General features: G+C 47.3%; 2 protein-coding genes across 7 annotated transcripts; both read left to right on the top strand.

Moving 5' to 3' along the window:
• Positions 1-1,132: 1,132 nt before the first annotated feature.
• On the top strand, positions 1,133-19,674 carry arhgap27 (Rho GTPase activating protein 27). Of its 5 annotated transcripts, none has more exons than XM_062559990.1 (19): positions 1,133-1,271; positions 2,617-3,351; positions 11,762-12,229; positions 13,096-13,302; positions 13,417-13,497; positions 13,603-13,719; positions 14,390-14,476; positions 14,561-14,623; positions 15,495-15,562; positions 15,700-15,787; positions 16,097-16,198; positions 16,369-16,467; positions 16,716-16,815; positions 16,950-17,084; positions 17,739-17,837; positions 17,912-17,989; positions 18,062-18,193; positions 18,419-18,524; positions 18,627-19,674. In XM_062559990.1, exons 2-19 carry the CDS (start codon positions 2,668-2,670, stop codon positions 18,802-18,804), a joined length of 2,892 nt encoding a protein of 963 aa, XP_062415974.1. In that variant the 5' UTR covers positions 1,133-1,271; positions 2,617-2,667; the 3' UTR covers positions 18,805-19,674. The 5 variants fall into 5 exon arrangements, with proteins under 5 accessions (XP_062415974.1, XP_037319731.2, XP_037319732.2 ...); XM_037463834.2 differs by having other exon boundaries at positions 13,111-13,302; XM_037463835.2 differs by lacking the exon at positions 14,561-14,623 and having other exon boundaries at positions 1,134-1,271.
• Positions 19,675-20,061: 387 nt separating this feature from the next.
• vps25 (vacuolar protein sorting 25 homolog) lies at positions 20,062-23,332 on the top strand. Of its 2 annotated transcripts, none has more exons than XM_037463838.2 (6): positions 20,062-20,194; positions 21,158-21,303; positions 21,474-21,527; positions 21,642-21,730; positions 22,044-22,119; positions 22,550-23,332. In XM_037463838.2, exons 1-6 carry the CDS (start codon positions 20,148-20,150, stop codon positions 22,795-22,797), a joined length of 660 nt encoding a protein of 219 aa, XP_037319735.2. In that variant the 5' UTR covers positions 20,062-20,147; the 3' UTR covers positions 22,798-23,332. The 2 variants fall into 2 exon arrangements, with proteins under 2 accessions (XP_037319735.2, XP_062415975.1); XM_062559991.1 differs by having other exon boundaries at positions 22,507-22,796.
• The last annotated feature ends 236 nt before the right edge of the window (positions 23,333-23,568 follow it).

The raw sequence follows: 23,568 nt of genomic DNA on the forward strand, positions 1-23,568 counted from the left end.
GGCCACACCACAACAACCGGCTGCAGAGGAGCACAGCGTCAGTACAGCAGCCCCCCCCCACCCCCGGAAGCCCATTCAGGCTCTAAACCCTCTCTGCTTCCCACCTGCAGCCGCTCCATCACAGCACCTGTCTTTGAGACATTCATCAGGGCCTCCAGGGGAAGAACAGTTGGGGCGTGACCTGATATAAGTATTTTTGCCTCGTTCCAAAAATGCTAAAAAAAATTCTATAATAAACTGAGGGATATTGTATTTATTCCGTCCTCGTTTTCAAAGGCCGCTCAGAAGAATGAGAATTCAAGTGATTGGATTCAATGTGGCTCAGTTGCAATGTACTGTGTACTAGTTACTGTTTAATACAATATCCACTCCATTCGTACAACTATCAATTATTACGTCATCGCTCTTTATGGCAAGATTTCTTTACATCAAACACTTCAGAACACACACGTTGCTTTTGCTGAATGTTCAGGACCAACTTCTCCCGCCTGTAGTGTGTGTATATGCTGTGTGTGTGTGTGGTGTCCATGTAACGCTGAAGAGAGGAAAGTCCACAGCAGTGAAACAGTTTGGGTTGTAATACGATTTGTGCAATTATAAAGAATAAAAATAGTCGGACCGTCCCGAAACAGTGGCTGACACTAGCGACGTGCAGTTGATTGTATTTGAGCTAGAAATCCAGCAGAGGGCAGGTGGGCAACACAAGGTGGGGGCAGTCCTCTGTATACTGCAGCTGAATATACATACAGACACATACAACACATACAAACACAAACACAAACACATACAAAACACAAACAACACATACCATAGTAGACTCTTGTTTTAGGGTCTTTATGTGATGATCACGTCTTACTGTTTTGCTTGTGTTTTTTTGTGCATTTTATGTTCAACACGAATTGCTCCTCTGACGGCAAAATGGCTTTTATTTGCCTTTTTATAGTTAATCGTGTTTATTGCACTTCAAGCGCCTGCTCGAATGAATCAGCGTCTCGTCGCTCTTTTCCGCTCCACCCCCTGCCCGTGAGCTGCCAGAACAGTGGTGCAGAAACATGGAGCATATGACGGGACGCGTGGTTTCAGTCAGACTTCCCATTTCTTGTGGCTTTACGCAGTAACGCATCACCGGGCGAGTCCTTTCGGGTTGAAACACACTGACACAGAACAGGAAGTAGAGAGACAAAACATTCGGCAGGCACCTTGAGCTCTGCAGAGACAAAAGTGCTCGGGGTGTTGTTTGGCTGGATGAAGACTTCAGGGAACACGATCGGGCAAGTACCCTTAAGACTCACCGTTTCATTTTGTCACACTGAGGACTTGAAGGAATGCGAGTCCACGGTGTGATTTGGGCTTTTTGGGGTCGAGTCTGCTGCTTATTTGTGCTTTGAGTCATCCGAGTTTGGCTGACATCCATTTAATGAATTCCAAGTCCAACACAATGTAAGTTAATTATAGAGCTAATTTTCCCCATTTTTTAATTTCCTATATTCTAGGAGCTTTAAAATGCACCTTTCTTGATCATATATAAGTTCCCTATAAAAAAGTAAAATGTATTACTGTGATTAAACAATATTTCTAAAACAAGTATATGCTGACATGAAGCCATGTTGTTATTTTTAGGAGAAAACAAAGAGCTGAGGGAGAATACAGTCACTTACGGCAAACTGAGATTGCCCAGGTGACTTTGCAATAACGTTACACCAAGGTTGGTGCCGACTTCCTGTTTTGTGGCTGTCGGGCGATGCTCAAGTGATCTGAGAGTAAGGTTAAGGCTCACGTAGCTTTGCAGCAAACGTAAGAGGCTTCCTGTCTGTTCCTGTGCAGTGAAACTGAGCCGTTTTCCTCTGCAAGACTTAAAATAAGTGCATCTCAACCATAGCGATACAAACTCAGAAGAACAAGAACCAAGAAAGTGCAATTTCATCAAATAAGCCAATTTACAACTTGTTATAAGAGCCATAAGTACAATTTAAGTGCTACAATTTGTTAGTGTTTTTAGACGAGGTATACATTAGATCCTCGTCTTATTTCAAAACTGCAATAATATTTCTTGTTAATCAACATTGTTACATTCAAATCAAACACTGAAAATTACTAGACGGACACAAAAAGGCACGAGGGGTCAGGGGTCAAGGGGAGTTTAAAACTCAAATGAAAAAACTACAAAACAGACAAAAGACTACAAAGACGACAATTCAATCTGCACTGGGGTTCGCCGGGGGGTCCATTAAGGAAAGACATACATTTTTATATTTTCATAAAATAAGCTGCTATTCTACTGGGGGCCGCGCCGTGTGAGTGAGCGCATGCGTTAGACATGGGGGGCCCGGTCGTCCACCATCGCAGTGCTGGTAGAACCCTTGACCACAAACTGATAGTTAAGAAAGCCAAAACTAACCTGGGAAGAACAAAACGACAACAGACTCCAAAACGACCAGAAAGAAGGGAAGAATAATCAAAAATTGACAAAAATACAGCCACGATGAAATGCCAAAACAACTACTAGCCACAACTAACAACTACGTGTCTAACAGCACAAGGTTCTATGGAAGGGCGGGGCAGTGAGCCACTGGCTGACTTTTACACCAACCACTTCCCATTTCCTCTGTATTGCAGCTCCAGGATGTTCACGCCGCGCCGGCGCTAGCGCTCGCAGGAGGCGGCGGCATGGAGCTGGTGTCCGTGCTGCACGAGTTTGAGTACACGGCGAAGGACGGTCGCCTCGTGTCCATCAAGCCCGACGAAAGCTACGTCCTGCTCTCCAGAACCAACGAGCACTGGTGGCACGTCCGCAGAGACCAGCGCACCAGGCCCTTCTACGTGCCCGTGCAGTATGTGAAGGCGCTGGCGCCGCCCGCCGAGGACGCGAGGCCGCGCGGCGCGGCTACCCGGGCGTCCGCTCCGGGGGCTTCCAGCGAGACCCGCCGCTTCTCCACTTTTGGTTACTGTGAGAAAAAATCAGACGTGGCGCTCCGTGACAGCGCAGAGGAGGAACCAACCCCCGGCGGATTTACACGCCATCCAACAGAAGCATTTCCATACTCGTCTGGACATCTGGAGGCGGAGGGCCCGCTGTACGCGCGACCTCATCCTGCGCCAAAGGCCAAAACCAGAACGAGTCAACCGGATGAGAGAGTAGAACAGCAACACGCTTTTGTCCCGGATGAGGACGTGGATTACCCTTTGCCCCCCAATTCTCCCATATACAACACAATACCAGAGCTGAACATCCCCAAATCCTCTGAGCTGCCTGGTCCCGTTGCTTCCAATGACACGTTGATGATTGAGCAGCAGACCTCAAAACAAGATGCTAAAGTTACTCCTTCTACAGATGGAGATTCCTCTGAGCAGGTCAGTCTCCCGGTTTTCATTCATCACTCTGTACTCTGGCCTGTGAGATCGGAGCGCGTCCCTGAGGTTTCGCGGCCAGCAGGTGGCGCAGTTTCATCGCGTCAGAAGGTGGAGCCGAGATGGGAAAAGTGGCAGCTACCTTTTTCAGAACGGCATAAAGCGATCTAGCATGTAGCGGCATGTACTCGTCTCCTCATCCAAATGCAAATGCCATGGACATGAGTATCGTTTATGTGAGTTTTGCCCTTGAAGAATCAAGGCATGTTATTATTATTTAATTTAAAAAAATTAAAATTGAATTTATAGATTTAAAACAAATCTCCACAAAGTTATCTTATTTCATACAATACAAAAAGTAGTTTCATTACTATCTTTAAGCATTTATAGCATAACTGATGCAGCCAGTGGAGGTTTAGGAGTCACATTACAAGTTACCTGGAACTCACCTGCGTCAAAATAGATATTTAAGAGAGAAGACAAAACACGACACAACATTATTTTCCATAACATAACTGAATTTCTAGTTGCATGTAGTTACACGCTTCAAGTCATGTGACAATGAGGTGCTGCAGCATCTCTTAAACCTCCGCCCACCTAATCTCACTGTCAAACAATGACCTAGTGGTTTCACTTCCTGCTTTCAGGAGAAACAAACACCTGCTTTGATTCAATGTTTGCACTTATTTATCTGATCATGATGTTCATTTTGGACATTTTGACAACTGCTGGGAATACCTGTCAAGAGTAATGTTTTAAAGTGTAATAGTTCTCCTCAATGAGCGAAACATAACAAAGAATTCAAATGATTATCACTCATCATAAACACAAGTGCACTTCATTTGTGTGATACGTCAAAGTGGGGCTTAATATAGTTACGCTACCTAGTGATTAGTTGGTTGGTATGATCATTCATGTGTTGGGTATTTCTGAAGGTGCAGAGCAGAGCCATTGTATTTGAAATGCCCAAAAGCAATAATAGGATACCATGCTGGCTTGAATTCACAAAGGTAAAAAAAGGTTTAACTTCTCACTTCACAAACAACAATACAAGAAAATGATCCATGAACGCAAAAAATCCACAACGCAACAAAGATGTATGAGGAATGGAATAATTTCACTTGTTGTTCATGTTCTTCAATGTGGTTTGAATACTTCTGCAATCTACTTCCTGGTCTCAATATAGAAACAATTTTAAATTATTAGAAGTTAAAATGGCATACCCTATATTTAGGCAATTATCGCTTATTTATTACATTAACTATAAAATGTCCCATATTTAAGAAGAAACAGGCCCTCAGAGTGTTCTACTAGTAGGCTATATATTAAATCGTTGGATCACTAAATATTTTGTACAAATGACTCTTCATGGTTCATGGCGCCTCCATTACCCACAATGCACTAAGAGTTGTTATGCTAGTAACGGCTAATGTGCTGTAGCCTCAAATCGATAAATTGTATAAAACCAGAGACGGCGAGCAGGTTACAGAAGTCTGGCGAGCTAAAGTATTTTTTTTTAATCCACACCAACGGATTTAAGAAATATATATCCGCAGCTACGACCGAGACGCTGCCTCAAGTGACGTCACTTGAGTCAAATCAACGCGGTTCATTATGTCAATCATCAATATTCACACATGAAGAAACGGCGGGACATTAAATACTTTCAAACAAACTGTTTTTGAGCAAAATGTGCACTTTTCAACCACTGTCCTTGAGTAAATCGTCCTAATTACGCCCCCCCCCCCGGCCGGTTATGTCCCGTTTGACCGGACCACTGTCCTCGCGGTTTGAGCGACGTACCCGGTGAGTTCACAGCATCCGGGCCAGCTCATCAGCATGTGAATGGCCGCCGCCCCCCCTCTCCTGCCCCCCCTCCTCTCTAACGTGTCGGTAAAACACTGGACGCTCCTCTCACCCGGCGACAAGCGAGGCGCTCAAGTCTCCGTTTCGGGTTCCGCTCACCGAAGGTCCGCGCGGTTGTGGCGTCCCTTTTTGTTTCGGTGCACTTTTTTTACCGCGTCACAGTACGTCTTAGTGGACACACCGGGAGGAAGTTATCAACTTTTTTTTTTTTTTTAGGGGGGGGCGGGGCCGTGTAATGTCACTCTTAGTGATGTAACTCGAGAACAGGTTACGAACAGGTTTGAGGAAAGAAGAAGCTGTTAAAAAAAAAAAAGAAAAAGAAAAAAAAAAGCCGGCAGCCACTCCCAAACCTGCAGCCGCCACCTGGTGCACCTGGTGTCCCCGGAACAGAGGACCGAATCCTGGGATCCGTGATGAGCCGCGCTGCCGGGGGAGGGAAGGAGGGAGGGAGGGGAAACACGATGAAGCCGTTGCGGATATAAAGCTCGTCTCGGCCCGCTTCACCGCTGGATGTCTTTGGTTGAATCAATTAAAAAAAGAAACCCTACTTTTTCCGGGTAAGTTTGGCGGCCATTGTTGTTTGCACCTGTTGCAAGGTGACGGGATACGACTCAGAGAGAGAGAGAGAGAGAGACATTATGTAATGACTGCAGCCTCTCCCGGTAAACCCAGTGGACGTGTGCATCGTACCGCCGTCATTACCCGTGTGTTCGCCTTACCGGGAGGCCTCCGCCACTTTGACACCATTACAGATGTGTGAATTCCTAGGTTCTCTTGAAAACTTTATATCTGCTGCGTTTGTGAATGATTCAGGGCCGCAGACGTGCCAGGACCCCTCAAGTAGAGTAACCCCCCCCCCCCCCCCCCACACACCCTTCAATGGAAGGCCATCTCCATGGCGACCGGAGGGGGTCTGGCCTGACTCCCAACAAGCAGGGCTTTCAGAGCTCTGTCATGCTGTTGGCGTGTGTGTGTGTGTGTGTGTGTGTGTGTGCGCGCATGTGCAGAACTTGCAATTAGCCCCCCGAATGTAGGTCACTTAATATCAAGGGGGGGGGGGGGGGCGTAGTGTGATTCTTTTGTCTCTGAGGGGAATGTTAAGTTTGGTAAGTGGAGGAGAAATCCGTTTGGGGATTTAGAATCCAAAAAGTGTGGTGAAGCCAACTTGAGTGCGCATTGGGGCCTGGCTTATGTTCGATGGTGGCATTGTTCGGGTCGTGGATCCTTTTTATTTATTGGGTTGCGTTTCTTTGTTAAAGTTGTTTATGGTACCTGTGTGTAAGCCCCCCTGATGAATACCGATGTCCAAACTCATCTTTATCGCTTCAATGTGCAGGTAAATGCCAGGAGGGCTCTGAGAGTTCACCATCCCTCTTTGGCAAGTCAAAGAAAAGCGACTTGTGTTTTTGTCCTCCGGTGCAACGTGATTATAAAGAGTGCAGCTTCTAGTGAAAGAGACCGAAATTAAATTCCAAGAAACTGCTCCAACAGGTCGCGTGGGAGCGTCCCGTCAGAGGCGAAACGCAGGTGTCCGAGTCCGAGTGAGTAGGAACAGGTATCCTTCCCTTTACACCATTCTATGGGGGAAATGTTATGAGTGAGATCAGCGATGCCTTTGGCTATTCAACCTGTGAAAGTTTTTCTTGGGTTGAGCTTTTAAAAGCAGCCTCTGTGTCACACCGGTGTGTGTGTGTGTGTGTGTGTGTGTTTTTGTGTGACCTGAGCTGCATGTGTAGGCGCCTCGGGTACAACGTGTCAGTAAATAGTTTCCTCTCGATGCATTGCATTCCAGTCACAGAGCTGAAGGAAGCGATTTATCAAACTAACGATCTGAAGGAAAAAGTATATTTAATTGGATGCCATATAATAAAAAAAGACATTTAAGCAAATTCTCAAAGTTTTTATTAATTTACAAATATATTTTTTATCTTTCAAACGACTGAATATTTTGTCACCCACACGACTTGAAAAGTATTTTGACAATATTGGAAGTGTATTCAGAGCAGCGGGTGTGTTTTTGTTAAACAAGCTTGCTGTTTAAAAGAAAGCTGGGTGTTTATTCCTCGTAAAAAACTGATGCTTAACTCTCTGAGTCAGATGAACACAAGGGGCCCAAACAGTGTGTTTCAGGCGGCTTTCGTAAACAATTTGATTGCGGAGTGCAGGCTTGTGACGTAGTGCACGCACACACACACACACACACACCCACCCAGCATGCAAAGCAAAGTCAGCTTTTCCCTTAACTTTAGGTCGTCTTTTATGTGCCGTCACAGTGTGACACACCCTCTGTGTCCGTACGGTTGCGCGATGCCTTCGGTGCAATTGGTATTTGTTTAATGTCTTGAGTGACACTGACAGGCTCGATTGCAGTGACCCTGTCCTTCAGGACCTTAAATGCGATGGAGCTGAAGTCCTGGACACTTGGGTGCGGACTTTGCGTATCATCTCACTTGCACCTGCAACTAAATGTCAAGGCGGCCCGCGATGAGCTGATGGTTTCCACGTCGGCTCTCTTTTTTTTTTTTACTCCTTTTCTTATTTTGGGCAGTTACCCTGGATCGTGCGCCATGAGGAGTGTGATGTAAGACGAGGCGGCGCCAGATTCCATCAATAGCTTGACTGTGTGCTTTGTGGCGTGATTTGGGCCCCAAATTGGCCCTCCATTGTTTGATTGGAGGAGCGCTAATGTGGTGATCGCGTAGATTGCCGCTGCCTGCATTGCCTCTCGGGATGGGGGAGGTGGGGAGGTGGGGGTCTGCTCGCGGATGAGGATGGACATTGTGCGCAAATTTGTTTTACAAGGTCTAAAAGAAGACACTTTTCCCCAGCAGAGAAAACGTAATAAGGCGTAATCTGAAAAATCAGACCTAACAGATGATGTGGGGGGGGGTTCAGAGGTGCATTTGAATGGATCCATCTTATCGCCACCAAAAGGACACATTGTTGTGCTAAAGTTTTGGGTTCAGCCTTGTATTTCAGGTTCCTACAAGTTAACATGCTTTAATGTTATACAACAACTCTTCGTATTTCTCAAACTGTGGGTCCGAATATACTCGCGTCTACGCCGCTGTCTGAAGTGCTATGTTTTACGTATGCACGTATTTCAGCGGCAACAGCGTGGGCCCCCGGAGGCTGATGTCACTCGCACAAAGCGCAGATAAACCAGGAACCCCGAACATTTGTTGTCAGAGTGTGTTGGACATAAGACGGGAATTCTGTGTGTCTTTCAAAAACCTGCTTTTTAATTATAACAGTATTAATAACGAATACGTTTTTACAATACGGTACGGATGTACTACATGGACACAGGAGTTACCCACAAAGCCTCAGGCTTTACATTTACCCCCCCCCCCCCCCCCCCCTTCCCCTGCGCCTAAAAAAAACTCGCTCTGCCGGCCGTCTGCAGACTCGCTGGCGTTGCCCCACATATCGAGGAAGTGATGCTCCCCGAACCATCAGCCCACAACAAAACCAAACTCCCCGTCGGTGGACTCGGATCGGAGCGGGTCAGAGGGTCCAAGGCCGAGCAGCGTGCGCGCTCCTCTCTGGTCCCGTCGCCGGGACGTTCACTGAGCCAGAAAGGCGCGTGCAGACATTTCCTTTTTCATCATATGGGCACACAAGCAGGAAGTAGGCTCTGCCGTGACCTGCGCTGCTTCCTCCATCCAAACGCTCCTCTCCATCTTGTTTCTCTTTCTGCTTATCGCCCCCCCCCCCCCCCCCCCCCCCCCCCCCTCCCTCCCTCCACACACACACACACACACCCCCCAACCCCCTACTCCGTGCACAGGAATCCACGCATGTGAACACACCCACACACACACACACACGCGCGCACCTCACACACCGCCTCTTCCTGCTGCCCTTGTGAGAGAGCTCACAGTTCTCCTTTCCACCCGGGCGGCTGCAAACTGCAACGGCCGCTGCGAGAGAAGCGAAGGCGTTCACCGCCTGCGCCGCCGTCCGCATCCCAAACGTCCCAGACGCCGCGGACCCCGCGCCTCGAGCCCGCTTCAGTTTGGGGCCCGTGCGTTTGTGTGCGTGCGTGCGTGCGTGCGTGTGTGTTTTTTGGCTCCATGGCTGCTTTTGGATAGAGGGAGCTCACCATGGTGGACATGTACTCGGGAGTCTGGTCAGGTCACAGGGCCAAGCGGGGCTTGGCTCCTCAGGTAAGCCCTCGCCGCCGCAACAATGTGGCTTTTGATTTGCCGTGTCTGTCATTCTGGGCTCGCTGCTGCCGGCGCGCTCGATATAGATTGGTGATTTGAGTCCGGACCCGTTTTCTTGCTTTGAGTAAACATGTGCGTTTCTTTTCCTGTGCTGATGTAAAGCGGTATAAATAGTGAACTGACAGCGTTTTAGTTTCGATGTCATTGAACACTCTCATGTGGTCTTTATGATGAATACTTGAGTCTGATCGCCCCGACGACCAAAGAACTACGGCTATAATGCTGATATACAGCACGTATACTGCCTTAAAACAATCATGAGTGATGGAACATTTTGTAACAATGCTCAACTGTTGCTTTTTTCCCCCCAAAGTTTTCTTATAGATTTCCATCCACTTACATACAATAGAAAATCCTGCATTCACAACACTATTATTCAAAGTAAAAGTACAGCTGTCAGTAACATGCAGCAGCAACACATCATTTCTGTGAGATTTCAAAATTTTTGGCGAAAAGTTATTTCCCTTTTCTGGACGCTTCTGTAACCTTTTTTTTTTCTTTTTTTTTTAAGGAAATAATGAACACAGGTCATTGCACCTCGGCCCCATGTATTCGCAGGCTCGCACTCGGTGGTCCTCCCATCAAAAGCGATGACAACCTATCACACATTGGCATTATGTTGATCTGTTTGTACAGCCGGGGCGTTGCAGCGTAGCTATTTCAGAGATCAATCATGCCCGCTCTTTCATTTCCTCTGTCTGGCCCTCTCCAGGCGTGTTGGAATCAATCTGTCCAGGGGTCAATCGTCTGGTTGTGCGCGTCGGATCGAGATCAACGAGGACGCGACGTTGGCAAAGTGATAACATCGAATAGAAGGAGGAAAAAAACGCAGCCGATTGTCAAATCATGTCACAAGGAAATGCATTTTGTTTTAATCCCTTAAATCGGCATGAGTTTTAAAACCCTTTACTGACGTAGCAATGCTCCTCTGTGAGTGGAGTGTTTGATATACAAAGAAAGTACCACCGGAAATGGTCAATTCCTTAATTATACGTACAATTGTACCGATATATTACAGGATTTTTTTTACACAGTACAGAACATATTAATCTAATTTTGCTACGTTGATTGGAATCCTGCTACATTTAATTGGATTCTGAAGGTCAGCTCTACTCCTATTCAGTTTCTAGGTTAGGAATATTAATACTGATCTTTAATGAGATTACTCAAATACAGACCTAAATGACTTGATAAGGAGACTCTGTGCACTGAACAAAGCATTACACTATCTGCCTCTAGTGTTTGTAGACGTATGAAGTAGAATAAGAGTGAAATACTCAAGTAAAGTATCTCGATATTGTCACAAAACGTGACTTAAGTACGTTGAAGAAGTACATGTACATGTACTTAGTTTCCAGCGGTGCCGCGTTGTTGACTCTGACGTGTCTCTGCACATTCATCACAGTGATGAACGGATGCAGCACACACACACACACGCACAGACACACACACACACGCCCAGGGCTCAGGCCATGGTAAATATAGACCACGAGGCTAACTGACAGACAGGAGGTAGTTAGTCTGAGCCAGCGAAGTGGCATCATGGAGGCGTGTGAACAAAGGCCCTGCGAGGCGGCAGCGGCGGCGAGGATGAGCGGCCCGCGTGGCGCCCCGGTGAGAAACTATCACTATTGTTTTTTTTGTTGTTGTTGTTGTTGTTTTTTTTGGGGGGGGGGGGCGTAGGTAGTGCGATGGAAAACCTTTTCCTTCCCCGAGGGAGCTCCAGCGTGCTGAGGACAGACAGCGCTTTCTGCACCAGCCCAGTTTCTCTTTTTAATTGTCGCTCTTTAAACAAATGAGTCGTGAGGGTTTTGCATCGCGTGGCATCGCGACCTTGCTTTCGGTGTTTGTCTTTTTTCCCTTTAAAACCAGCACTCGTCGCGGTCTGACGTGACCTCTGAACCTTGTTGTTTTCGTGCGGGCGCATGACACTGTTTGGGTGGATTCTGCAAGTGCACAGAGTTGGGTAGTGATCGTTTTTTTTTTTTTTGCAGCACGAAACGCCTCGGTGGCGCGTGCCTTTTTTTCTTTTGTTTTCAACCGTGGGGCTACTTCCTGTGCTCTGCTGCTCCGTCAGATGCGGAAGGATGACACACTCAAACGGGTGGTGCAGTGAGAGAGAGGCGAGGCCGAAGGGCCGGTACCCCCCCACAGAGCTTTAGTCATGTGCGATTACACCACAACGCTTTCTTTTTTTAAAAACTTGAAACAGACTCAAACACACACACACACACACACACACACACAAACACAGACTGTTGCCGCTTCAGTTCCTGTTCTCCAGTTTCTACACCTGTCTCTTTTGGGCCTCTCCGCAGGTGCAGAATGAAAGCCTCCGGTCGGCCGTCTACGTCAACGTAGCGCAACTTCGCCAGAGCGTCTCCGAGTCGCCGCCGCCCTCGCCCGACGCGTTCTGCCCCCCACCCCCCCGCCCGGACCCCGAGGGATGGGAGGTGCACGTTGACGGAGACAGCGGACAGGAGTACTACTACCACCCGGCCACGGGGCGCACCACCTGGGACAACCCCTTTCCGGACTCCCCCACGGACCCCGAGCCGCCCCCTTCCCCCTCGCCCCCGCAGTCCCCCGCCCCGCTTTCTCCGGGCGCCGCCCCGCGGCCCGCGTGGACCTCCGACTGGGAGCAGTTGGTGGATGAGAGCAGCGGCTGCGCCTACTTCTACAACGCCATGTCCGGGGAGACGTCCTGGGAGCCCCCCGAGGAGCTGAGCCCGTACCCCCCTCCGACGGAGCCCATGAGCGTGCACAGGTTCCTGGAGGACGGGCCGGTAAGGACGGGCCTGGCTGCTCCACTTAGTCTCCCATCTGTCTCCTGTTTTAGCTCCACCCTGGGGGGAAAGCTGTAAATGCGGCCCTCTTTTAATGGGATTGAATCCCCTGCACCTCCAGACAGGACTGGTTTCTCATTAAGCTCACAGCTCACGTGCAGAGTAGGGCCCTCTACTTTAAAAGGCATTTGTCCTCATTTTGAATTTGTTTTATTGCGATTGAAGACAGTCGGGGGGGATTCGAAATGTAGCCTTCAAAAATCTCATAGACATTATTCAATCGTTAAAGTGTCTTTTCCTCACGAGTGACCCCTTTTTCCTTGTTCTTCTTAATGACTTTCGTGAGCTAGAAAGTAGTACTTCTAGGCCACGGAAATGCTGCGACTTCTTTATCAGTGTCAGGAAAAAAGTAGTTGAGCAACTGGACATTCCCCTGCAATTGAGATTTAGCAACTTCTCTCCTCTACCAGCGAGTTTGTTGTCTCGCCAAGACTTAGACGAGAAGCACAGTGAATGAGAACCAAGGGAAACCGCTAGCCTTGCTCTGTGGAAAAAGGGTCACAGAAGCCGAAGGTGGAAGTGACCTCGCCCGGCGAAAGAGCGGCCAATGAGCCGCTCGTTGGTGCGTTGGCCGCCTTAGAGGGTCTGGTACAAAAAGTAACTCCCGGCACCATTGGAATCAAAGTGTAAAATCATGAGGTGTAGAAGAAGTAAGAAAAACCGAAGTAAGAAAAACAGAAACATTACATTATTTGTAAAATACTGCAGTTTTCCTGCTTCAGGAAGGTCAAACAAAGTTAATATTCACCGAGCTCACGGACACACTTTTTTTTTTTTTTTCGGGTTCACTGTGTGTCCGTCACCAGCCTCCTCTCCCCCAGGAGGACTACCCCTCGCAGGACCACCCGGAGGCATGCGAGGACCCGCTCGCCGCCGCGGAGTACACCCTCGCCCACGTGGGCCGGACCGTGATCCCCCGGGCCAGCCTGGACCGCAGCGCGCCGACCGGGTGGAACCTCAGCGTGGAGCCCAACGGGACCTGGGTGTTCACCAACGAGCATTCTCCAGAGCAGGTAGCCCCCCCCCCCCCCGCCTCCACCCCAGTACAACCGAGACTTGCATGCGAGGTACTTGGTGTGCGAGCTCAAACGGTCTCTCACGCAGAACTTTCCCTTGTTGTGTCCCAGTGGATCAAGTCGGTGGACGATCGAGGGCAGACCTACTTCTACCTGAGAGACAGCTCCAGGTCTCAGTGGGTCCTGCCTGAGGTGAGGACCCCGTCGCTTGCGCTTGTTCACGATTCACCTTGGAAGCAGAAAAAAAACAAGCATGCGACTCCCCTTCCCGTCCCCCCCACCCCTCCCCCCCCGCAGGTCCCCGCAGCTGGCGGTCAGTTCAGGACGGAGAACGGCGATGAGGCGTCGATCGGCGGAAAAAACTGGAGGCACACCATGGCGCCCGGGCAGCTGGGCTCGGCCCTGGATGACGGGGTACGCACGCAGCCGCACTTTCACTCCCACCGGGCCTGCTGGCACAAGCGCTGCCTCGCAGGACCCAGGGTGTGTCCCCCCCCGGGCCCGAGACGGAAAGCTTTAGTCAGCCGGGAGAAAAGGAGGGCACGCCCAGGTGTTTAAACCCTTATTTAGAAAGGCAAATGAACTGCACTCGTATTTACAGTAACAGCAGCAGGACGGAGCTGCAGAGGGGGGGGGGGAATAGTGCAGGGTCCGTCCCACTGAGCAGTCAGGGGTTCTACGCCTGGCTCTAAGGCACTACACTGGCGTTGTGGTCCAAAAAGAAAGTGGACACCTGAGAAAGCGCCTGAGGATTGGACAAGTGACACTTTTCCGCTGCTATGGAAACTTCCAGATTGTATAACCTGGCTACTACATTGTGCCACTAGAGTGGGCACTTTCACATTTTCCGCTGCATATCAGGTCCTTTTTGGATGATTCATATTAGATCTAATTGTAATTGTTTTGAATATTTGAGGCATTAACAAAGCCATAGCAGACAGAATATGGACTAAATAAGAGAACAATGTGTTGTTACTCTATGTTGATTGGGTTTTCTTTCTACTGTGGAGACCAGGCGTGGAGCGTTCAAAGACGTCTGAAAGTTATTACTAAAACTGGCACTAAAGCTCATTCTGTTGTTCAGAGTTTCGTACCGACTCACAGGAGGAACACCTCGGACTACAGCAGCGACAGCTCCAGCGCGGGAAACTCTCCGGAGACGCAGCAGAACGTGAGTGGAATCCGTCCAGAGGCTGAGAAGACGCTCCGCGGTGAGCTGCCTCGTATCTGAACGGCCTTCTGTCTCTCTCTTAAGGCGTTTGGGTCTAGACCCTGGAGGAACCCCTATTATCTGACCTCCAAGTGGCTGCGCTATAACGTGGGTTGTTGGTTTTTTTTCGCCCCGAGCTCGACCCGTAGATGGCAGAGCCCATCTGCGACGGGGCGAAATGTGTGACTTTAAATCGCCGCTTTCATTCCCCGCATCGAGAGCGCATCGGGTTCCCTCCGCTGGGATGCATGTTTCCAACCGCACCGCCCACCCGATAAACCTGGTGTCTGCATTCCTCACGTGTCCCGCTGTCTTCAAGTAGACCAGGAGTTAATTCCCCCCCTTGAAGCCCACTTCAGATGTATGGCCTTTTAGATGTTCAGAGCACCACCAGAAGCATCACAAACCGCTTCAGACAAAGAGACGAGATGGAGAATAAAGGAGACCAGTCTTAAGACCCAAGTAGAGTCATGAAATGCCACATAAACGCCTGCCTGAACAGGACGTGGCGGAAGAACACCGTCCCTTGGTTAAATATTTGTAATAGTCAAATATCTGCCTTGAATCGTTATGTGAGTTTACGCCAAATGTGAAACCAAATCATAAGGGTTCAATGCGTATTTCCTCCCATTCTCACAATCCTGGGAACTGTGCAGAATTCAGTGCACTCACTAGAGCGCGCCGAGTGTTTTACTGAAGACACAAATCACTACTTCCCCTGCCTGAAATAAACTAATACACTAATAGCCGTTGATTTAGAAGGCAAAGTCCTCTTTTGCCACAGCTCATCAAACGCGGTGCCTGTAAACATAGAGGGATGAGGATATTCTGCACGTCATTCATCATCCATGCATGCATGCATGCGTGGCTCAAGGCCGACGTGAACTGTGTGTCCCTCACATCAGCACCCCGGCATGACTCCCCCCCCCCCCCTTACAAAAAGAGCCCTAAGGAGTTACAGTGTTGTGACCTTTTCCAGGTGCAGAACTTGGAGAAAGCGGGAATCCTCAACAAAACGAAAGTGTGTGAGAACGGCAAGAAAGTCCGGTGAGCTGCAACTCTCACCTTTCAGTGTTTCTGTGTGTCTTTGGAGTCATGTGACACCCCCCCCCCCCCCCCCCCCCCCCCCAGGCTCCCCGTTGCCTTGCTCAGTGTTTGTGACTGTTATTCCCTCCTTTTTGAAGGAAAAACTGGGCCCAGACGTGGACGGTTCTCCACGGAGGGGTGCTGACGTTCCACAAAGACCCGAAGTCTGCATCTACGGGGGCCTTGGTGAGACCTACACAACAATATCAACAGCAGGATCACTGGCATGTTCTTATGCAGAGGACAAGTGCGTAAATATGGCTGCTGCGTCCTCTGCCCCCCACGTTGCGTTCTGTACGTTACGCAGACGGCCGTGATGAGGCCAAAGCTCACTGGCATTTCTTCTCTTTGGTTGAAAAAAAAAAAGCATTTGAAGCGTCACACCTCGTCGCGGCGCCACCTTTGGGCACTCAAAGGAATGCGGCGGAGCCGGTTTCGTGCGCGGCTGTATTAACCCCCCCCCCTCCCCCCTATTATTTTCCTCTGTCCACGCAGCACAAGACCAATCAGATCGTGCCGGAGGTCACGGTGGACCTGCGAGGAGCGTCGATTGGACGGGCGTCAAAGGACAAGTCCAGCAAGAAGAATGTCTTAGAGGTGCAGTGTCTCCCATGGGAATATTATACATAAATCATTTAAAAACACTGAGGTGTGATTGTTGACATGGAACTAAAACACAATATCAGAAATGAATATCAAGCATCATATGGATATTTTTCTAAATGTGATTCCTGAGTCATAATTTGTTCCCGTCATCTCGCCTGCAGTTGAAAAGCAGGAACGGCGTGGAGTATTTGATACAGTACGATACGGAGAGCATCATCACCGACTGGCACAAAGTCTTAGTGGACACCATCAGGCAGCTGGTAAGTCCGTCCCTGATACACAAAAAGGGTCCACGCTAAACTGCGGACGTCTCCCTTCGAGATAAAGTCAGTAGCTCAGCATTTTTTGTTAGAAGAAAATACAGTACAGGTACCTGAGGTGGCAGCTGATTTTAAAAAAACAGACGAAATAGCAAAGAAATCAAAGCAAATCCCATGATGAGCGGATTGGCGAATCTGTGGGGTCTCGAACATTCATTGGTTGACTACTTTGTGTGTCTGTTCATCAGGAGTACCTGGACCACCCCACAGAGGAGGTGGAGGGCAACATATACGAGAAGATCGCAGAGCGAGACGAGAAGGTCGTAGCCGTGGTGGACAAGCGAAGACGTAAGTCGAAAAAAAACAAAAAAACCCACATCCATTTCCTTGTTTAAATCCAGGCATGAACCCACTTCGACACGTCTGACCCAACGGAGGAGTTGCAGATTCTTTAAAGTCACTCTGTGTTTGTTGCGTTTTAGCCTCCAGGCAGAGTGTCACACTCTCATCCAGCTCCGCCGGAGACACGGACCAGAAGCGGGTCCGGACCAAGCTGATGAAGTTCCTCATGAAGCGGCCGACGCTGCAGGCCGTGAAGGAGAAGGGCTACATCCGAGGTAACCTTCCCGGTCACGTGACACGGGGGGGGGGCAGGGCTCATTCGGGCTCATTTGAATAGAAGCTGATTGAGAGGCGAGTTCCACTCGAGCTGTTTGGGCCGACGCCGGTTTCTGTATTTTCCACCACGCGTTTTCTATCAGTTCATCGTCCTTTTTTGTGGGAGCTGACGCACGGACATTTGTTTTGCAGAAAGACGGCAAAATAGGTAACAGGTTTAAAAAATAAAAGGGTTCATAACAGCAGAGGCCGTGCATGTATTACCACTAAAAGCTCTTGGACCACCTCAAACAATTCACTTTTATAAAGATTTATACAGAAGACGTGCAGTCTTTATGCTTTGAGTATGACGACACAGTGTGTGGACTTTGTGTCCATTTAACCTCTCTATTAATGTAGTACTCACTCCCATACTCAAACTGTACATAAATATTATAGCACAGTGTATTCTGTCTATTTATAGTATAATCACATGTTGAACACTAACAGCTGCGTTTCTTTCTTTCTTGATTTGTAATTTATTCACATTCTCCCAACACAACTACAGTTGGCCAAACAGAGTATTTATTCCGTCTCTATTGATGTGACAATGATGCTACCACAACCGTTACTCCCTCGGCTGACGATATGTTCCCCCCCCTCTCCCCCTGCAGACAACGTGTTTGGCTGCCACCTGGCCACTCTGTGTGCACAGGAGAAGACCACCGTCCCCAGTTTTGTGGAGAAATGCATCAACGCGGTGGAGAAGAGAGGTAACCAGACACGTTTTGAATCTGATTAAAAGTGTTGCCAAGACGTCGACTCACCGATGTGTGCGACGGTGCAGGTTTGGACATCGATGGACTCTACAGGGTGAGCGGGAACCTGGCCGTCATCCAGAAGCTGCGCTTCAAGGCCGATCACGGTGAGTCTCCCGACAGGTTCAGGGCGGAGGGCGGCGCCCGCTGTGGTCTAACGGGCTTTTCTTTAAAAACAGAGGAGCTGGACCTCGAGGACGGCCAGTGGGAGGACGTTCACGTCATCACCGGAGCGCTGAAGCTGTTTTTCCGAGAGCTTCCCGAGCCGCTTTTCCCGTTCAGCCATTTTAACAACTTCATCGCAGCCATCAGTAAGTCGATTTTTGAACCCTTCAATCTAATTTGAACACACTGTAATTGTACAACGAAGTTAATGACCTTAATATTGTTTTGTTTTTTGGTTGGTGTTTATTGTATAAATACAGTACCAGTCAAAAGGTTGAGCACATTTTCTCATTCAATTCAATGAGAAAGTGTGTCCAAACTTTTGACTGGTACGCCATAACTAATCAATAACTTTTGTCCTGTTTTTTTAGGAACTCCTGATTACAAAACAAAAGTGTCTCGTATGAACGAGCTGGTAAAATCACTTCCTTCTCCCAATCATGACACCATGAAACTCCTTTTTGGGCATTTACGCAGGTATTTTTATTTAAATTGTTATCTGTTTCCATTAAACTCATAACACATAAATACATTTTGACCGAAAAAGTAAAAATGAGCCTTTATTTTCTTCTCTCACAGGGTCATCCAATTTGGAGAGGACAACCGCATGACTGTGCAGAACGTGGCCATCGTGTTCGGGCCGACGCTGCTTCGGCCGGAGATGGAGGCGTCCAACATCACCATGCACATGGTCTTTCAGAACCAGATAGTGGAACTCATCCTGAACGAATACGAGCGCTTCTTCTACTCCAGCTGAAGCACGTCTCCCAATGTGCTCGAGTTGTAAGAAGAGCTAGATTTGCATTCGCACAAAGGTGAAACTCCTTTTGTAAGATAAGTTAAGGGGCTCTTTAAGTTTTCTTTGCTCTGACATTTAACCGTGTAAAAAAAAAAAAAAAAGATCTTCAAATGGAATATTTGAAGCATGCTTAACCACTGTTTAGTTCAGGTGTAGTCCGTGTGAGGTCGGATGCTGTTAGATCCGTCTCTGGCAGTATTGTAATGGTTGAGTTACACAAGCTTGTTCAGATTGCTCCAGCGGTCTCGATCTCACAAAGTCACTTTCTGGAGATTTTAATTGTTTATTTTGTATTTTTGCTCCTTGCCAAAATGACAGTTATAATAGAACCCAAGCCAAGGCTGGATGCATTGATACTCTCCTGAAGAAATTATCAACGATTGCTACCATCTTTATTTTAGAAATGACTTTTAAATATTGTTTTGAATTTGAAAATCCCGTATGTCACGTATGGCAATAACTAATATTGTATTCTAATATTGTGTCATTTTTACCCATGAATTTTAATGTAATATAAAAATGTATTATAAGAAATATTAAAATAAACTGCTCGCTGTGAAATAGATGATGACATAGAATACTTGTGCAACTTATAGATTATTTTTCCAATGGCCTTTTTCAATTTTACGCTGTCCTTGAAGAAACTGTATAATAACATGGAAATACAAACTAACCATTCATTTTTTGACAGTAAAATCAGTATGCAGGAAACAGTGAAATGAATTCTAGATGAATGACCTGTAAATAGAAATAGAAGGCATAATGCAATAATGTTGTCTAAATTGCACACGTTGTTACATAATAAAAAATAACTTTGTTAAAAAAGTACAGCTGTTTATTCTACTCTTTTTAGCTCATTAAAATAAAATGGAACAAATTCACTGCTATCATCTACTGCAAACTGCAATTCTTAGTCAACGTGGAACCATTTTTATCTAGTACAGTATGTACAGTATATTTGGCTAGTTATTTTTGTATTTGACAAAGTATCAAGAACCATAACATGGCATTGAAATTTTCACAGATTACTGGTCTGTTTTACATTGTGTTTTTAGTGACCTGCTGAATGCACTTCACATGAACATAATAAGATATTTAGTTTTACTCAGACTGTAATAAACCCCTTTACTTACATATAGTCATGCGTGTATTCATGTGTATTGCATTATATATTTCATATAATTAGTTATGCATGCAAGTTCATGTTGTAGCTAATGTAAACTCAGTGTAGTTAGTCGGAACCATTTGAGGGGCGGACGCTCTTCCGGAAGCTGTCAGCTGTGTACATCGAATCAACTGCAATGAGTTTTGAGTGGCCCTGGCAATACAATTTCCCACCGTTTTTTACGTGAGTCTACTTTTATTGAACCAGCTTCATAGCATCGATCAACTATGCTAACTAGCTTCCATTGTTTACTACTTATTGACTCGTAGCGCGTGGCTTTGACGAGCCTCCGTCACGTTACCCCGGCTACCCGGCTAATGGAAGCACAATGCTAAGGAAGTGGGTTTATTTGTCTACCTGCTGGCTCTCTGGAGTTTTGTGTATCAGCCACAGCCGGTGGTCCACGAAGGCTCGGCTGCTTGCGGACATTTCCAAAGATCAACGTGTGGTTGATTAACACTGGTGTGGGCGAGTTGAGTTTAACGTTAGCTGTTAGCACTAGCTAGCTGTGTGGATAGCTGACTCTACTCAGGCTGACAGAACACCAGTACACTACGTAATAAACAACGCTACGTCTATGACGTGACCTTAGTGACCCGCAAATGTGTTTTATTTGTAACTCTTCTGCACACTATATATATATAAATATAACTTCTCAAAATCCAAATCCCAAAGGTCTTCAGTAAAGTTTTAGTGGAACATTACAGTTCGACACAAGCTGGACAAAAAGACCTCGGTGCTGAAATGGATCAAATGAATGGATCAAATTACACCGGTACCAAGCAAGTATCAGTGTGTTCACTTTATCTGTCGCCGTCACATTTTTGGATCAGATTCTTTCGTATCAAACGCCACAAACGTGATTAGAGAACATCGCAATGTCTCCCCATCTTCTGCCAAGGCTCTACACGGTATAATAAAACCTGGGAGCAGAGATTAGCTTACCAGGAGCATCGGTGAGGTGTGATCAGTCAGGGTTAAACAAGTCGGTGGCCAGAGTAAATATAATAGAAATTCAGATTATAGTTTTTCTCGGTCTGGTTCTGTCTAAATATTCACAAAAGACCGAATAAACGAAAACGAGACACAGGTTTAATAAAATGGTTTGAATACCACGTATGTGTCGTGTTGTCTCCTTGTGGACAGGCTCCAGCCCAATGTGGACACCAGGCAGAAGCAGCTGGCGGCCTGGTGCTCGCTGGCTCTGTCCTACTGCCGGCACCACAAGCTCTACACCCTGGACGTGATGGAGGCTCAGGAGAGCCCCGTGTTCAACAACAAGAAGGTGGAACGTATCCTTACCGTCCACAGCTCCGTGTCACTGTGCTCCTTTGTGCTCGAGGCCTCGACCGGGGGGGGAGGTTAAATGACGGACGATGTCTCTCGTTATGGGAGTCGAAGAAGAAATGCAAGCGATTATCAGCATTCGTTACTCCTTTTTTGCCCTTAACCGAAAGTCCAGGAAAACTGTCAGTAGAAGCAATTCAGGTGGTGTTTGAGGAATTGAGGAAAAAAGGTGAATTTTCTTTTTTGGAACACTTGGCTCCTCGTCTTGCAGTGCATTCATTTAAACAGCAACACATATCACTTTCCACCCCACCCCTCCCGCCTCTCCTCCCCAACCATTCAGGGAACCTGGAGTGGTTGGACAAGAACAAGTCCCGGTGTTTGGTCATGTGGAGGCGGCCGGAGGAATGGGGGAAGCTGATCCACCAGTGGGTGAGTCGGGCGTCCCCCGGAGGAGGGAATGTTCTCTCTTAAGGCGGCGATGGTGTTTTACATTCAGTCACCCAGTACAAACTCTGCATGCAGTGTTTACACATGATATGTGTCATGTTGAGGGACAAATAAGAAAAGACGCAGCTTCTTTGTAAGAACCTGATTTCCTGACTAAATGTAAAACCGGGGAAGTGCTCCAGTGTTTGGATGCCTTATTGAAGGCTCTATTTACATTTATTTAAACAGCCATTTTTTCTTCTAAATCCTAAAATAATTTCCTCAGTGATCATTACTCTGTTCTCTAATATTTCAGGTTTCCAGAAACGGGATGGTCAACTCTGTGTTCACCCTGTACGAGTTGTCCAACGGTGATGACACCGAGGGGGAAGGTATGAGATGAAACCGAGTGCGTATGGTTCCAGGATGATTAACGTATTTAAATGTATGTTACCACTTAGAATAAGCATAGCGAATGTCTCATGAAACTTTACATAATCGCTGACACTTTTCACACTCCTAAAAATACAAAAATGAGGCCTTTCTTAATTGATATATTTGAATGAGTCTTATAAGTTATTGTTTCATTTTTTCTCTCCTTTTTATGTTGTATCTGATTCAGAATCAGCGGGTTTTTGCCATAAAAATAATTTGCTTTGGTGTATTGGGCCTTAAACATTATAAAAGAGAATTCAATACAGAATAAAAGCAAGTATTGCTAGGTTCTAGCTTGCTTGATGAAAACGTGCAAAGATCAACCTCAGATCCTTTTGAACCAGCATCTCCAGCCTTCAGCTGTGTGACTGTGATGCGTCTCGCCAGAGTTCCACGGCCTGGAGGACTGGATGCTGCTGCGCTCGCTGCAGGCGCTGCAGGCAGACGGCAAGGCGGAGATCATCACCATGGACGACGGAAGGGGGTCAAGTTCTTCTGACGCGGTGCTGGAATCACACACACACACACACACACACACACACACGCGTGCACGCGCGCACTCCGTCTGGGGAAGGCCCGCCACTCCACCCCGAGGGGGGGGGCACGTTTTTTCCCAAGATGCACCTGAATACTGAGCCCGGAGGGCAGTTGATGTCGCATTTTAGTTTGTTCAAAGCCCTCTGTTTTTTGGAAGAGAATCGATATCTTTTAGTGTGTTTTTTTTTTCCGTGGAGTGGCATTTAATGTGACGCCACATTTAAGTGTCACTTGTAGCCGTTTAAACATGCAATGGGCCTTTTTTCAGGGGAATGAATACTGTCTGAACACTCCTGGGGGGTGGGGGGGACCTCTCCTCTCCTCTCCCTACCAGCTGTTTCTTTATTGTAAATACGACTAGTTTTATCCTGATTTACTTCTTGTTAACAAATCTCCTCGGCATGTAGCTGTGCACCTGTTTTTGCTCGGCTGTCCCAAAGAAATCCAAAACGCGCCACCAGGGGGACTTCTTGTTTGGAGAAGAGGGACAACACACAGACTCTGAACCACCATCCTGGCTCTCACCCAGATTGCTGTCCTCCTATTATTGTGCTGTAGCTTCGGTTATTTCCCTCTTTCTTTCTTTCTTTCTTTTTTCATATCCTGAAAATAAATTAGAAATTTGTTATACTCGCTTCCTTTTTCTTATTTTTTCTTTTTTTCTCAGAGACCGTGTGAGTAGAACACGAATAATACCGTTAACGGTACCTTGCAGACGTGCACCTTCGGATCTGTACTCTGTGGCCCGGACGATCCACTCACACCGCGAGCCGTGCGGACAATACACCTCCAGGGAATCCTTCCTGCGTGTGTCTTCTGATAACAAGCCGTGTGTGTGTGTGTGTGTGTGTGTGTGTGTGTTGGGGGGG

This window comes from Pungitius pungitius, chromosome 21 (assembly GCF_949316345.1).
Source record: "Pungitius pungitius chromosome 21, fPunPun2.1, whole genome shotgun sequence".
NCBI classification, from domain to species: Eukaryota; Metazoa; Chordata; class Actinopteri; order Perciformes; family Gasterosteidae; genus Pungitius; species Pungitius pungitius.

Excerpts from the sequence above, each read along its gene's own strand:
- arhgap27 (XM_062559990.1), top strand. The coding sequence starts at position 2,668 with ATGGAGCTGGTGTCCGTGCTGCACGAGTTTGAGTACACGGCGAAGGAC. Across the intron at positions 15,788-16,096 it reads CTGCATCTACGGGGGCCTTG|CACAAGACCAATCAGATCGT; the intron begins GTGAGACCTACA and ends CTGTCCACGCAG. Across the intron at positions 17,838-17,911 it reads CAACGCGGTGGAGAAGAGAG|GTTTGGACATCGATGGACTC; the intron begins GTAACCAGACAC and ends GCGACGGTGCAG.
- vps25 (XM_037463838.2), top strand. The coding sequence starts at position 20,148 with ATGAGTTTTGAGTGGCCCTGGCAATACAATTTCCCACCGTTTTTTAC. Across the intron at positions 20,195-21,157 it reads AATTTCCCACCGTTTTTTAC|GCTCCAGCCCAATGTGGACA; the intron begins GTGAGTCTACTT and ends CCTTGTGGACAG. Across the intron at positions 21,528-21,641 it reads TGAGGAATTGAGGAAAAAAG|GGAACCTGGAGTGGTTGGAC; the intron begins GTGAATTTTCTT and ends CCAACCATTCAG.